This window comes from Salvelinus fontinalis, chromosome 37 (genome assembly GCF_029448725.1).
Source record: "Salvelinus fontinalis isolate EN_2023a chromosome 37, ASM2944872v1, whole genome shotgun sequence".
Classification (NCBI taxonomy): domain Eukaryota; kingdom Metazoa; phylum Chordata; class Actinopteri; order Salmoniformes; family Salmonidae; genus Salvelinus; species Salvelinus fontinalis.
Genome location: NC_074701.1, coordinates 14,999,527 through 15,015,323, shown reverse-complemented (window position 1 = coordinate 15,015,323; position 15,797 = coordinate 14,999,527). Strand labels below are relative to the sequence as shown.

Below are 15,797 nucleotides of genomic sequence, written 5' to 3'. Positions count from 1 at the left end.
TTTACAGAAAAGATGAACTCTCAATATTACAAAGGAAGAAAATCGTGATCACACAGAAAGTAAAAATATGACAACTGTTAAGACTTTTTGTATCCACTGCAAACTGACCAGCATCGCTATCTGTCCATAAAGGGTATGCTGATTTAAACTGCCAATCTGATCATTGTTAACTCTTAAAAAAGTACACAACCTTATTATACGTGCTCCCAGCACCTCATCTGGGCACTCAGTCTGATACGTGCTCTCAGCACCTCATCTGGGCACTCAGTCCACTGTAGCCCCTCAAAGGACTACAAAATCAGAGTTTCATCTGCCTCGTACATCAAGCAGACATATAACCCGATAGCAACACTGATACATAACCAATAAATGTTAAAATGTGTGTTGTATAGATGTAAATGCATGTGGCGCTGCTCTGCAGGGACCTGTATGGGGACACTACAGTGCCCGGGTTTATGTGTTCCCCCCTCTTCTTCTTATACGTGCTCCCAGCACCTCATCTGGGCACTCAGTCCACTGTAGCCCATCAAAGGACTACAAAATCAGAGTTTCATCTGCCTTTAATCAGTGTGAGAGGGGGGTGGGAGGGACAGCCAGGACACCGGTTCCGCAGCTGCCCGATTTAAGCTGCCGTGAGGGAACGTACGTGACCGATTGACCGGGTGGCATTAGGCATTGATAATGTGTTTTGGATTACAAAATTCAGTTCAATTGAGCAGACTAAGAACATTTTTGGATTACTTGACTAAAATACATATCTTTGTGTAGCTATCGGGTTGCATGTCCACTTAACACAAGTTGTGGAGTGTAAAAAGGACATAGGGGTATATCTATTAGATATGAGGATAGGTCAACTATGTTAGGCTTGATTGTTTCAGGGTACGTCCATCATTTTTCATGGAGAGGATTCCCGGGAGGGAAGGGGAGATTTCATTATTTCATTATATTTTCTAGATATTCACAAGCCCAAATTCATGTATACGGCACAGATGTTTTGACAACCCAAATATATTTTTCATTATTTTTCTTTAAAAAATATACTCTGATTAACATATAAACAGAATTATTATGGACAGGATATACAGTTGAAGTTGGAAGTTTACATACACTTAGGTTGTAGTCAATAAAACTCGTTTTTAAAACACTCCACAAATTTCTTGTTAACAAACTATAGTTTTGGCAAGTCGGTGAGGACATCTACTTTGTGCATGACACAAGTAATTTTTCCAACAATTGTTTACAGACAGATTATTTCACTGTATCACAATTCCAATGGGTCAGAGGTTAACATACACTAAGTTGACTTTGCTTTTAAACAGCTTGGAAAATTCCAGAAAATAATGTCATGGCTTTAGAAGCTTCTGATAGGCTAATTGACATCATTGGATGTATTTCAAGGCCTACCTTCAAACTCAGTACCTCTTTAATTAACATCATTGGAAAATCAAAAGAAATCAGCCAAGACCTCAGAAAGAAAATTGTAGACCTCCACAAGTCTGTTTCATCCTTGGGAGCAATTTCCAAACGTCTGAAGGTACCACGTTCATATGTACAAACAATAGTATGCAAGTATAAACACCATGGGACCACGCAGCCGTCATACCGCTCAGGAAGGAGATACGTTCCGTCTCCTAGAGATGAACGTACTTTGGTGCGGAAAGTGCAAATCAATCCCAGAACAACAGCAAAGGACCTTGTGAAGATGCTGGAGGAAACAGGTACAAAAGTATCTATATCCACAGTAAAACGAGTCCTATATCGACATAACCTGAAAGGCCACTCAGCAAGGAAGAAGCCACTGCTCCAAAACCGCCATAAAAAAGCCAGACTACAGTTTGCAACTGCACATGGGGACAAAGATCTTACTTTTTGGAGAAATGTCCTCTGGTCTGATGAAACAAAAATAAAACTGTTTGGCCATAATGACCATCGTTATGTTTGGAGGAAAAAGGGGGATGCTTGCAAGCCGAAGAACACCATCCCAACCGTGAAGCACGGGGGTGGCAGCATCATGTTGTGGGGGTGCTTTGCTGCAGGAGGGACTGGTGCACTTCACAAAATAGATGGCATCATGAGGCAGGAAAATGATGTGGATATATTGAAGTAACATCACAAGACATCCGTCAGGAAGTTAAAGCTTGGTCGCAAATGGGTCTTCCAAATGGACAATGACCCCAAGCATACTTCCAAAGTTGTGGCAAAATGGCTTCAGGACAACAAAGTCAAGCTATTGGAGTGGCCATTACAAAGCCCTGACCTCAATCCCATAGAAAATGTGTGGGCAGAACTGAAAAAGTGTGTGTGAGCAAGGAGGCCTACAAACCTGACTCAGTTACACCAGCTCTGTCAGGAGGAATGGGCCAAAATTCACCCAACTTATTGTGGGAAGCTTCTGGAAGGCTACCCGAAACATTTGACCCAAGTTAAACAATTAAAAGGCAATGCTACCAAATACTAATTGAGTATATGTAAACTTCTGACCCACTGGGAAAGAAATAAAAGCTGAAATAAATCATTCTCTCTGCTATTATTCTGACATTTTACACTCTTAAATTAAAGTGGTGATCCTAACTGACCTAAGAGAGGGATATATATATATATATTTTTTTTTTTACGTACACCTTAGCCAAATTACTAGTATTTGGCTAAGGGGTATGTAAACTTCCGACGTCATCTGTACATTCACATTTTTGAGTTTGGTTCTCCCTTCATGTGAGGAGTTGGTTTAGTTGTTCACTTTTCATAGGGTGTGTGCATGTGTCCATTGATATGTCTGTGTGTGTATGTTTGAATATGTGTGTTGTTTCACTGAGAAGATGTCTCTCCTCTCACTCCTTCTATTTCTCTTTGAGCTCCCGTCGATAGTCCCTTTGGGTGAGACCCTTTCAACTCACAGTGGCCACCCCCTCAACCTCCCCCACATGGTTCCCTGCACCGACCAGGCCCTTGATCTTTGCTATGACGTCTGCCACCGTCTCCTTCACACTCTTCTCCAGGAGCCAGCCCTCGCTCTCACTCTCCGGGTTCTCTGGATCGGCCATAGTCTCCAGAGAAGTGGTCAGGTACTGTAAGCCCACCATCACTCCTGCCTGAGGACCAGACAAACAAGATATGTACGTCACTGACAGCCTTTACACTGACACGCTGTAGTTATCAAACAATCTATATGGCCTCTGAACCACCAGAGATCTCTGGTACCCGTTCTTGTTTAGATGTAGAAAACACTGATTCCAAATGTATTAATCACTGATCTAAATCCCCCAAAAATTATAGTCACTAAGGCTTTCCACTGGGCACAGATGTCAGATCAACGTCTAGTTTTGATTTACATTTGTTTGAGTTGTCAACTATCGTGAATTCAACGTGAATTCAACGTGAAAACAACAAAACATGTCACCATGTTATTGGGTTTAGATGAAAAGTTGGATGAAAAGCAGACCACATTCTCTTACGTTGATGACTTTTTGCAAATCCAAACAGTTTTCCATGTTGATTCAATGTGATCGCATAGATTTTTGCTGTTGAAGTGACATTGAAACAATATTTTCCCCCAGTGGGTTGGGTTTTAGATCAAATCTCCCATTGGCGCCAATTGGACATCAATTGGACATCATTTGGACATCAATGAATTGACACAGATCTCAAATTTGGATTTGGCACAAAATGACAATTTAGTGTTGTTGGTATTTATTTATTTTAATTTTAATTTAATTTAATTTTTTATCCCATTTTCTCCCCAATTTTCGTGGTATCCAATGGCTAGTAATTACTATCTTGTCTCATCGCTACAACTCCCGTACGGGCTCGGGAGAGACGAAGGTCGAAAGCCATGCGTCCTCCGAAGCACAACCCAACCAAGCCGCACTGCTTCTTTAACACAGCGCGCCTCCAACCCGGAAGCCAGCGCACCAATGTGTCGGAGGAAACACCGTGTACCTGGCCCCCTTGGTTAGCACGCACTGCGCCCGGCCCGCCACAGGAATCGCTGGAGCGCGATGAGACAAGGATATCCCTACCGGCCAAATCCTCCCTAACCCGGACGACGCTATGCCAATTGTGCGTCGCCCCACGGACCTCCCGGTCGCGGCCGGCTGCGACAGAGCCTGGGCGCGAACCCAGCGACTCTGGTGGCGCAGCTAGCACTGCGATGCAGTGCCCTAGACCACTGCGCCACCCGGGAGGCCCGTGTTGTTGTTTTGACCCAGATAGCAAACCTATTAGTGCTTCGAGGAAGGCTACCTACCTGTTGGTCTCTGCTCTGCCCAGATTAACCCCTCTAACCCTGATCCTCCCTCACCGCGTATACCACACCCACACAGTGGTGTAAAAATACTTTAAAGTACTACTTAAGTCGTTTTTTTGGGTGTCTGTACTTTACTTGCTTTTGCTTTTACTTCACTACATTCCTAAAGATAACAATGTACTTTTTGCTCCATACATTTTCCCTGACACCCAAAAGTACTCGTTACTATTTGAATGCTTAGCAGGACAGGAAAATGGTCCAATTCACACACACATCAGGAGAACATCCCTGGCCATCTCTACTGCCTCTGATCTGGCAGACTCACTAAACAAAAATGAGTGTTGGCCTGTGCCCCTGGCTAATTTGCTTTATATATGGAATTTGAAATGATTTATACTTTTACTTTTGATACTGAAGTATATTTGAGCAATTACATGTACTTTTGATACTTAAGACTGGGCAGATAGATCAGACACTAGAGGTCTACTTTTGGCAAGTCATTTATATGAAAGTCAAGTGAGTGCTAAGAGCAACTATGTAATGGCGTGTTTTAGTGCCTGCTTGTAAGAAGGGCAACGTTATGGTGACAGTTAGGCTTGGTGTGTGCCACATGTTCTCCTAAAGTCAAAATATATTCAGGAGGGTTGGTATGTGTGCACACTGAACTGGTCAGCTGTGGCCAACTTGGACCAGCTGGACTTCTACTAATACTCACTGAGCTAGATAGTTGGAAATGGCCACCTTCTAATATATGGCCATTACTGGGAAACCGATGGACAGTCTTATATTGTTAGATTTTTTTTATCCTCTTCTCCACACCACTGGGCCTAGTCCTGCTCTACTACTTACCCACATATGCCTTTAAGACTGTAATTTAATCAAATCAGCTAATCAATTAGTTTGCGTGTGATCATTAGCATATGTCGCCAGCTACCCTCTGAAGTAAAGGACATGGCCCCCCCCAGCCATTTCCTTATTCTTCTCTTTCTCACCTCCAATATGATGTACAGTAGCATCAGGCCCCCGATGCTGTTCATCATGCCTCCGTAGTAGGCGACCAGGGACTCGCGGCAGCCCCGGGTCCAGATGTTGAGCTCCTCGGTGTGGTGGTCGTAGTCATAGTGGGCTGAGTTGTTGGTCAGTTGGTGCTGGATACAGGGTCTGGGGGAGCCGGGGTTGCAGCAGCTGAACGGTACACTCTCCATCAGAAACTTCCCCTCCACGTTGCTCAGGACACGGCTGTGGAGAGGCCAAGAGAGACACGTCAGACCCGTCACAAGCCACGTGACAAGTTTAAGTCAGTCCCGTAACACAGACATGTGAAAGCATTGAAATGAGGCAACAGCTCACATGTCAAGTGTCAGTTTAGACTACCTGTATGAGTAAATGATCAATCAGCTTTATCACATAGAGAGGCCTTGGCTGACAGGAGAAAAGTTGGGATTGCTTCAGGCCAATGTTGACAGGTGAAGAGTTTCAACCTGGTTCATGAGGATCCTCTTGATGGGATCATTCGTGAGTGAGAGAGACAGCAGGCATCTCTTCAGTAGATTAACATATGAACACGCATGTCTAATGCACACAGTCAAGTATACTGTACATGCACACACACATATACATATGTAAATGAACTCTAATGCATTTAAACATGCACACCATTACACGTGTGCTATTCACACATTACCACCCACTTCCAAACATATTCCTGAATTACTTTCTAAATGTCCAAATCATCCGTCCTAAATATTCTAAAATTGATTGTGTAGTTACTTATAGATGATTTGGACATAAAGCATGAAAATGCTACTATAGGTACCATTGACTTGCATTGGATTTGTGCCAAGAATACCTACAAGTTAACACTTGAAGCAGTGGCCAGGTAAACAAAAGCAGAGCATGAATTGCTGTCACCCCTTATCCATAGAATGCTGACAGGGTAAGGAAACCAATGTGTCATTTTGTCATTTGGGTGAACTATCCCTTTAATCAATGTCTTCAAATCAGAATCTAAATTGACTAAATGTAGTATCAGTTGCCACCAAGGCACAATATTGGGGAGAGAGGGGGGTAGTGTGTTTCTGTTAAGTGTCAGAGTCTATTGGTGACAGTTAACTGCCGTCTTGTTATGATTTAGGAGGACAGTAAGCTCTGAAGGACGTGGAATTTAGATCCAGGGAGATTATCTACTTATCAGAACCTGGCACATGAGCCTGACTCCACTTACACTGGTATCCTCTGCATCCCACTAAGACTTCTTTAATTCTCTCTACATTTATCCTGCCCTGACCCCCTTTAAGGTATACCCCTAATTAAACTATTTGTTTTGTATGTTTAACATTAACTAAGTTGTCACTACCATACACTAGCAACAGCAAGTGCTACCTTGTCTCATTTGCTATCCCCAGCTTCCTGCACAAGAACCCAAGAGACCATATGAGTAAAGATGGAGACTATGGTCAGGAGTGAGAAAAAACTCCTATGTAGCAGCAATGTTGGATATGTTGCATAAGACTTGGCATGAATTAACCAGTACGTTTTTCCTAAAATAGCCTTTCTGTCAATCGAAAGACCGAAGGAATCTTTCGAGGCCAAGGAGCTTTTGGTGGAAAGACAGATTTCTTGGTTCTGGCTGACCCCCAGAGACACTGTCAACAAGTCATTTGCCTACTTTTACTTGACAGGCATTTTTTGGGCCTATCTTGGCCTTCTGGGTACCATGATCCACCCAACATTGCTTTCTATCAGCTACTGATTTCGGTACTCACTCTTTGACTTCATCGTTGCTGAAGTCCAGATAGCGGTTGCTGATCCACTGGACTTCAAACCAATCCCTATAGTTGTTGTTGCCACAGCAGCGGAACTCAATCTGGGTCATGTCCAGCGTCCTCTTCATGAAGCAGCGTCCAGGTGTGTCCGTATCCTTGTAGTATTTTATCCCATTCTTCAGACCCTCAGCCAGGGAAAAGTACAACTGGAACTGCATGCAGAAGCACAGCAGAGCTGTGAAGAACAGGAGGATGTTGAAACCGAAGCAGCCCATCAGGTAGCCCTTGACCATGGGCTTCCACTTGGCGAACTTCAAAGCATCCAGAGAGTCGTGGCACACCTTGCCGCCAAAAACGTTTACCCCGCAAGCAGCTAGGCCAACTAGAATCAACAGGTTGGGCACAAAATGGCTCTCGTTGTTGTCCATCATCTCACTCCTCTTCCGGAGCTCGATCTTAAAGAACAGCCCCAGACTGAAGACCAGAATGCCGGTCATCACTGCTAGCCAGTACACGAGCCACAGGCCCTGAGCAAGCTTCACCCGCTTCGGCAAGTCAAACTTTACCTTCATCAACACCATGCTCACCTCAGAGTGTAGACTATTCCCAAATCAAAACTTGGATAAAAAAATATATATACAAATTAGAATATACAAAATAGTAAAAACTATTTTTTTCAATGTTATTTCTTCAGTAACAGTTAAGACCTCAGTTGACCTTAGGCAACAATGTTCCCGAGGAGAGGTTCAGTTGGAAAATTGTAATCTGTTCCAGAAAGGAGCTGCAGAATGTGTTTTGGCAAGGGTTCCCCTCTTCATATCCATTCTGACCAACCTCAAATCAGGAAAGTCCATAGTGCTGGGTGGACAGAGGAGTCTGCCACCAAAAATGATAAAACAAATATTCACATAAAATCCCCCAAAATGACAGGATAGCGGGCTACACAGCTATTCCAGGTGGATCCTTTTCCTGCAAAAGGAGGTAGCCAGGTGAGTAGCAGAGTGATCAAGCCACAAAGTTGCAGTACGTCATCCTAAACCCTGCTAATCAGCCCTGATCCCATTTGTAGCAGATGAGCCTTGGGCTTTAATTTCTTGTCTTACCATGTAATTGATTTGTTGCTTAAGCGTCAGCTTCCTCCATTACCTGCGCTGGGCTGCACTGGGATGGGGAGACTTTGGAGTCTTGTGGCTGCAGGAACTTCCACCTCTTCAAGTGTGAACCATCTAGTGACAGCGCGAGTGGTGTTCTAAGAGTAAGACTCTACTGCCTCGGGTGTTTGCCAAAACAACTACCTAATAGACCAATATAGGTACAGTATACACTGAGTGTACAAAACATTTCCATGACATAGACTGACCAGGTGAATCCAGTTGAAAGCTTTGATCCCTTATTGTTGTCACTTGTTAAATCCACTTCAATGAGTATAGATCAAGGTTTCCCAACTGGTAGCCCGCGGGTGGTTTTATTTGGTCCACAAGTTTTCTGAGCAAAAAATAAATAAAAAAGAATTGTTGGACATAGAAGACTGTAAAAAACACTAGGAAATCAGCGCCAAGTTATTTTAATTTAAGAAATCTGTTCCTAAATATTCTCACGCATAATAGAGAGACCCGTGATCGTATACGAATGTAAATAAGGTTTGAAATTATTGTTTTAGTCAAACATTATATCTGTTTGGGCTTCTTGCGGTCAATTTGCAGTCTACAAATTATTTGTAATTACATTCCGCCCCCCCGACCATCCGGCCAAGAAAAAAATTGTTCTGCTGGCTGAATCTAGTTGAAGGGGAGGAGACAGGTTAAATAATGATTTTTAAGTCTTAGACATGGGTTGTGTATGTGTGCCATTCAGAGAGTGAGTGGGCAAAACAAAATATTTAAGTGCCAGGCGCACCGGTTTGAGTGTGTCAAGAACTGCGAAGCTGCTGGGTTTTTCATGCTCAACAGTTTCCCGTGTGTATCAAGAATGGTCCACCACCCAAAGGACATCCAGCCAACATGAGTCAGTATGCCTGTGGAACGCTTTCGACACCTTGTAGAGTTTGTGCCCTGACGAATTGAGGCTGTTTGAGGGCAAAACGGGATTCAACTCAATATTAGGAAGGTGTTCTTAATGTTTTGTACACAACAAGTTTCACAATATATGGTACATTTTCACAACTCTAAGTACAAAAATCAAAACAGATCATCAACATGGCTCATGTTTCAAAACTCTAAGCACATTTTCAATTGACTGAGTACAACAAACCAATTCACAAAGTCCTTGTTCACTGCACCAAATCACTCATTCAATTTGGATACGCATTCAATCTAAGTATCTGTTTTTCAAAATGGTCTATTCACTTTACTTTTGATATGGTTTTCTTGTCATTTATTAACAATACAACAAACTATCATTTAAACTGCTCAAACTGATACGTACTGAACCAAAATGATGTAGTGCATAGTTAACTTAAATAGTTTGATAACGGCTGAACACTGTAAATATCTATGTTTTTAACTCATAAATGTATTCATTTTACATCAATTTATGTTGGACGGTAAAACCAAATCATATATAGATGTGGCTGTAAATGCTACATCATTCTACATCCACCAGTGTGCTTCAATGGGAAAAAGTGGAAAGAGTCACTCTTATGTACTACCATTTGGAATTATAGTGTAGTGTACAGTGTACTGCTGAATACCTGTGTTTTATACAGTATAACAATATATTCCACTCATTGTCTGAATTTCATTGATGCACTGTAAGCTGATGGATTTCAAGCAGAGAGACAGGCGTAGAAAGTCATGTAGAAAGGTGATCTTGTACGATGTTGCATGGGGCACAAATGGCAACAACACCGTGCTACATTTTTACGCTAGCCAACTGATTTACAATACCCCTATTTTTGATCATTTTTATAAACATAAAAATGTCAACTTGATGCAAATGTGTATTTTCTTTATTGTATGATAATACCCTCATATAAAAAAGAAAAAGAACTTTAAAATGGACATACATCAATCATTTCAAAGCGCACTACACTAAATTACACCATTTAAAAGGCCATTTCATAGAGAATGTTACAAACTGGACTATATTTGGGAACTTGCTTTTTAGAGATGTTGATTGGGTCTAAATAGGCATTATGAATTTAGGAGTCTAATTTCAGTGTGCTTGTCTTCAACAGCCATTTCCGCTTCCCACACTTCAACTCATATTTTTCCTCTTCAGAAGCATCTGCATTCACAAAACTGTGTGTGGTTATGCTTAGATATATTCTCCAGACTTGTCCAGAGGGAAATTGTTGATATGTAGGCAACAGTCAACTGGTAAAGTTAATTGTGATATGATAAAAATATTTTTTCCCCTTTTAGTGTGTGGTGCCTGGCATTAACTACCATTTAATCTAATAGCCAAAAAACACAAAATACACAGTTCAAAACTAGTTAGAAAGAAAAGTACATGCTAAATATAATTTTCCACACAGCATTTGACTAAAACCGTATAGTTTTCTCTACTGGCTCTACATATCACTAAGACACACCCTTTTCCAATTATTTTGTGGCTAGGGTTTATAAGGGTCAACAAATATAACTAATTAGAACATTAACTTTCATAAGCCTTTGCATAAAATTTTCAAATTGCAGGTGTCTGATGCAGTTTCCTTTTCCAGTGCAAAATTTAATAATTAGGTGTTTGACTCAGAGACTTTGCAAAGTCTAAAGCTTTGTTTAGCCCAACCTTAATCCAATTTGTGGTCCACATTTGTTTTAGTGTTTACTCTAGGCCTATGAGTATTTTAACAGTATGAAAGGCATTCATCTGTGAGTGTAACAGAATTGATATGGCAGGCAAAAACCTGAGGAAAATCCATCCGGTATTTTTTGTTGTTGAGGTCACAGGCCTTTCCAATGCAAGTCTATGGGTCTATATATAAACATATCTCCCAGATTGCAGCACCTATGGCTTCCAGTAGATGCCAATAGTCTTTATACAGCGTTTCAGGCTTGTTTCTTGAAAAACGAACAAGTAATAGTAGTTTTTCTAAAGTGAGCTCAACAGGAAAAGTAGGCTTTTGGCGCACGTGAATGAGGATACGCTCTTCGTTATTTTCCTTTCCTATTGAACACCGTTTTTTCCGTCTGAAATATTATCGTTTATTTACATATTAGGGTACCTGAGGTTTGCATAGAAACATTGTTTGACATTTTTGGACGAAGTTTACCGGTAGCTTTTTGGATTCTTTTGTATGTATGTAGAAGGAGTGGATTACTGAAATCATCGCCCCAACTAAACAGACTTTTTTTGGATATAAAGAAGGACTTTATCGAACAAAACGAACATTCATTGTGTAGCTGGGCCCCTTGGGATTGCGAACAGAGGAAGATCTTCAAAGGTAAGTGATTTATTTCATCGCTATTTGGGATTTTGTGAAGCCTGTGCTGGTTAAAAAAATATTTTGATGTGGGGCGCTGTCCTCAGATAATCGCATGGCATGCTTTCGCCGTACAGCCTTTTTGAATCTGACAACGCAGTTGGATTAACAAGAAGTTACGCTTTTAAATGATATAAGATACTTGTATGTAAATTAATGTTTAATATTACAACATTGTAACTTGAATTTTGCGCGCTCCAATTTCACCAGATGTTGTCGACAGGTGTCCCGCTAGCGGTTCGCGAGCCCTAAGATTATTTTTAAGAATGTGAAATGTCAGAATAATAGTAGAGAGAATGATTTATTTCAGCTTTTACTACTTTCATCACATTCCCAGTGGGTCAGAAGTTTACATACACTCAATTAGTATTTGGTAGAATTGCCCTTAAATTGTTTAACTTGGACCAAACGTTTCGGGTAGCCTTCCACAAGCTTCCCACAATAAGTTGGGTGAATTTTGGCCCATTCCTCCTGACTGAGCTGGTGTAACTGAGTCAGGGTTGAAGGCCCACAAATTTTCTATGGGATTGAGGTCAGGGCTTTGTGATGGCCACTCCAATACTTTGACTATGTTGTCCTGAAGCCATTTTGCCACAACTTTGGAAGTATGCTTGGGGTCATTGTCCATTTGGAAGACCCATTTGCGACCAAGCTTTAACTTCCTGACAGATGTCTTGAGATGTTGCTTCAATATATCCACAAAATGTTCCTCCCACATGATGCAATCTATTTTATGAAGTGCACCAGCCCCTCTTGCAGCAAAGCACCCCCACAACATGATGCTGCCACCCCTGTGCTTCACGGTTGGGATGGTGTTCTTTGGCTTGCAAGCATCCCCCTTTTTTCCTCCAAACATAACGAAGGTCATTATGGCCAAACAGTTATATTTTTGTTTCATCAGACCAGAGGACATTTCTCCAAAAAGTACAATCTTTGTCCCCATGTGCAGTTGCAAACCATAGTCTGGCTTTTTAAATGGCGGTTTTAGAGCAGTGGCTTCTTCCTTGCTGAGCGGCCTTTCAGGTTATGTCTATATAGGACTCGTTTTACTGTGGACATAGATACTTTTGTACCTGTTTCCTCCAGCATCTGCACAAGTTCCTTTGCTGTTGTTCTGGGATTGATTTGCACTTTTCACATCAAAGTACGTTTATCTCTAGGAGACAGAACGCGTCTCCTTCCTGAGCGGTATGGCGGCTGCGTGGTCCCATGGTGTTTACACTTGCATACTATTCTTTGTACAGATGAACGTGGTACCTTCAGGCGTTTGGAAATTGCTCCCAAGGATGAGCCAGACTTGTGGAGGTCTACAATTTTTTTCTGAGGTCTTGGCTGATTTCTTTTAATTTACCCATGATGTCAAGCAAAGAGGCACTGAGTTTGAAGGTAGGCCTTGAAATACATCCACAGGTACACCTCCAATTGACTCAAATTATGTCAATTAGCCTATCAGAAGCTTCTAAAGCCATGACATCATTGTCTGGAATTTTCCAAGCTGTTTAAAGGCACAGTCAACTTAGTGTATGTAAACTTCTGACCCACTGGAATTGTAATACAGTGAATTATAAGTGAAATAATCTGTCTGTAAACAATTGTTGGAAGAAGTACTTGTGTCATGCACAAAGTAGATGACCCAACCGACTTGCCAAAACTATAGTTTGTTAACAAGTCATTTATGGAGTGGATGAAAAATGATTTTTAATGACTCCAACCTAAGTGTATGTAAACTTCCGACTTCAACTGTATAGGCCTCCAAACTAGTTGATTGTAAATCGAATGATATTTTGTGATATTGGATTGTGTTTGGTTGTCAATGCAACAAAATATCAACAATATTTATCTTCTGCTTGGATAGTTCCATTCGTGAAACGTATTTAGTCTGGCTTTAAATCCAGTTTATTTACAAATAAATAATTGACATGTTGGATTCAAGTCTCCATCTCAAAAAATCTAATTTAAAGAATAGGACTAAATCAATTTAAAGTTTGATTAGCTTTGATTTTGTCCTTTTCTTTAACTTAGATTTTTGGTTGAAATCTAGATGTGAATCCAACATTAATTTGTAGACAAACTGGAATTAAAGCCAGACTAAGTAAATCGCTCAGATAGAACTGTCCAAGCAGAAGATGCTACTTTAAATTTTGATATTTTCTTGCGTTGACAAACAAACACAATTCAATATCACTTTTGAAATACAATAAATAGCCTATTAACTTGTCGACAAGTTACGAGGTACTGATATGTTGGATTCTCCAACTCAACCAAAAATAAAAGTTAAAGAATGGTATTAAACCAGATGATCAGATGGAATTATCCAAGCAGTATCTACATCTCCTTTAAATCTTAATATTTGGTTGCGTTGTCAACCAAACATAATTCAATATTACTTTTGCAATACAGTAAATAGACTAAAGTTGAAGCTATTTTACAAACTAATGTAACATTCGACCTCAAAATGAATAACACATCAATGGCCACATGTTGAGGTCACTGTTACTATCAATGTCTTCTTTATGTAATAATTTAAAGCGTGCATGTTCACGATAGCATGCATAGGTTGTCACAGGTCTGTGGAGATCCTCACAATTGCTCTAATAATCTGTGCAGAATCTTGAACGGCATTCATCACTTGCCCCATGTACTTTTAATGTAATTTCAACCGCAATCCAGTTGATTTGGTTCTGCTACTAGATGAAGCACAGTGATAACGCAATCTGTTGTGTAAATAAACAAGACATCTGACATTGCACTTCTATTTGAACTGCTGTGCTTTTAAAACGGTTGAAAGCGCAGTGATAGACATTTGGTTGGGGAAAAAACGAAAGCAAAAATAAGACATTGTTTTTCCATTGGAATTTGCTTGTGCTTTTACATGGTTGAAGGCATTGCGATAACACATTGGAAATTCAACTAACTTTTGTCTCTTTTTGCCTGGGTGAATATAGGATGTCAGCACCTTGACCAACGTCTCAACCAAATATTACTCAATTATGAATGTTGAAATGACGCGGTGTGCCCAGTGGGTTGTTTTCTAAAGGTGATACCTGGAGGTGTTAATCTCCTCTTATCCTGCTATAGCCTGTCCTAAGCCTACTGCTAAATGGGATGTGGCAGCTGGCATCACAGTTGAGAAATAATGGATTAGCCCTTTTAGATATCAGACACAACAAACCCAGGTCTTTTATGCTCTCCAAGCACATTTCTGCCTCTCCTCTCTATTGGCTTTGTCCATAGTGACCATGGAGTATCGCAATACCCCTACCCTGCATCTCTCCACTTCAGTCACTATGGATTATGATAGGTTGCCTACTACTAGGCATTCTTTAGATCAGTGGTTCCCAAAAGGTGGGTCACCAAGAGGACAACTCCCATGTTCTGAAGCAGGGATTTCTTCACCAGGCTCTGTTAACCAACCCTCAGCCTCTTCAAAATGATTTAATCCAGTTTTAGACATGTACAATGGGCCTTTGCCTGAGTTGAAGAGAGCAGGTCTGCTGCAGGGACAGGGGATACGTCTCAATGCAGGGTCTAGCCCCTCCTTCATTGTGGACACACAGATGGGCGCTGGGTCCACCGCCCCCTCCATGACAGTACAATCCAGCCTGGGCCAAGCTCATCCAAGGGGTTGTTCAGGCCTGTCCTATCCCCAACTCAACACTGTGTACACGGTCACCAGTATGGGCCTACAGCGTCTCTCCACCACTGACCCCCAGATGGTCTACCACATTATAGTCCAACCCACTCCAGGCCCAGCGCAGGACCTGTAGACCAGTGCATCAGACTCAACTGCCTGGATCCACAGAGACCACCTTCCCCATTTATCAATGTGTTTATCTGTACCACCCTCTCCGGGCATGTACTGGCCAACCACAGAGCTGAGGCCGATCCAGTTACCGGGCAGAACATCAGGCTCCCAGAAAACCATGCCCTGTCATCTGCTGAAAACCTGCCACTGGAACATCTTTTGCAGGTAAGAACATAATAATAGCCCATTCAAACCTCTCTGACAATACACATTTCCTCAGCCATGTGTTCGTAATTCACTGTTTATTTCTTCACTACTTCCCCTCTCTTTTCATTGTAGTTCTATTCACACGTCAAACACGATCAGAGACAGAAATTACATGCTGAATTGACCCTCTCCTCCATCCCAATGTTCCCATAGCGTGGTGGACATAACAGACCTGCCACTCAGCAATTCACAATGGACTACTTTATCAATGGACTGCTTTATCTGCCAGTGAAGCACAGCTAACGGGGGGAATCCATTTCCTACAGTAACTGACTCCTTCTGTGGCCACCGTATGACACTAATGCAAATAACTGTTGACATACCTACCTGTCCTTATAGCTGCTGGGTGACCTC

General features: G+C 41.5%; 1 protein-coding gene across 1 annotated transcript; it reads right to left on the bottom strand.

The window, feature by feature from the left end:
• Positions 1-2,204: 2,204 nt before the first annotated feature.
• LOC129835964 (peripherin-2-like) lies at positions 2,205-7,589 on the bottom strand. Its single transcript, XM_055901669.1, has 3 exons — positions 7,009-7,589; positions 5,236-5,482; positions 2,205-3,089 (listed from the first exon to the last, which is right to left on the bottom strand). Exons 1-3 carry the CDS (start codon positions 7,587-7,589, stop codon positions 2,886-2,888), a joined length of 1,032 nt encoding a protein of 343 aa, XP_055757644.1. The 3' UTR covers positions 2,205-2,885.
• Between the last annotated feature and the right edge of the window lie 8,208 nt (positions 7,590-15,797).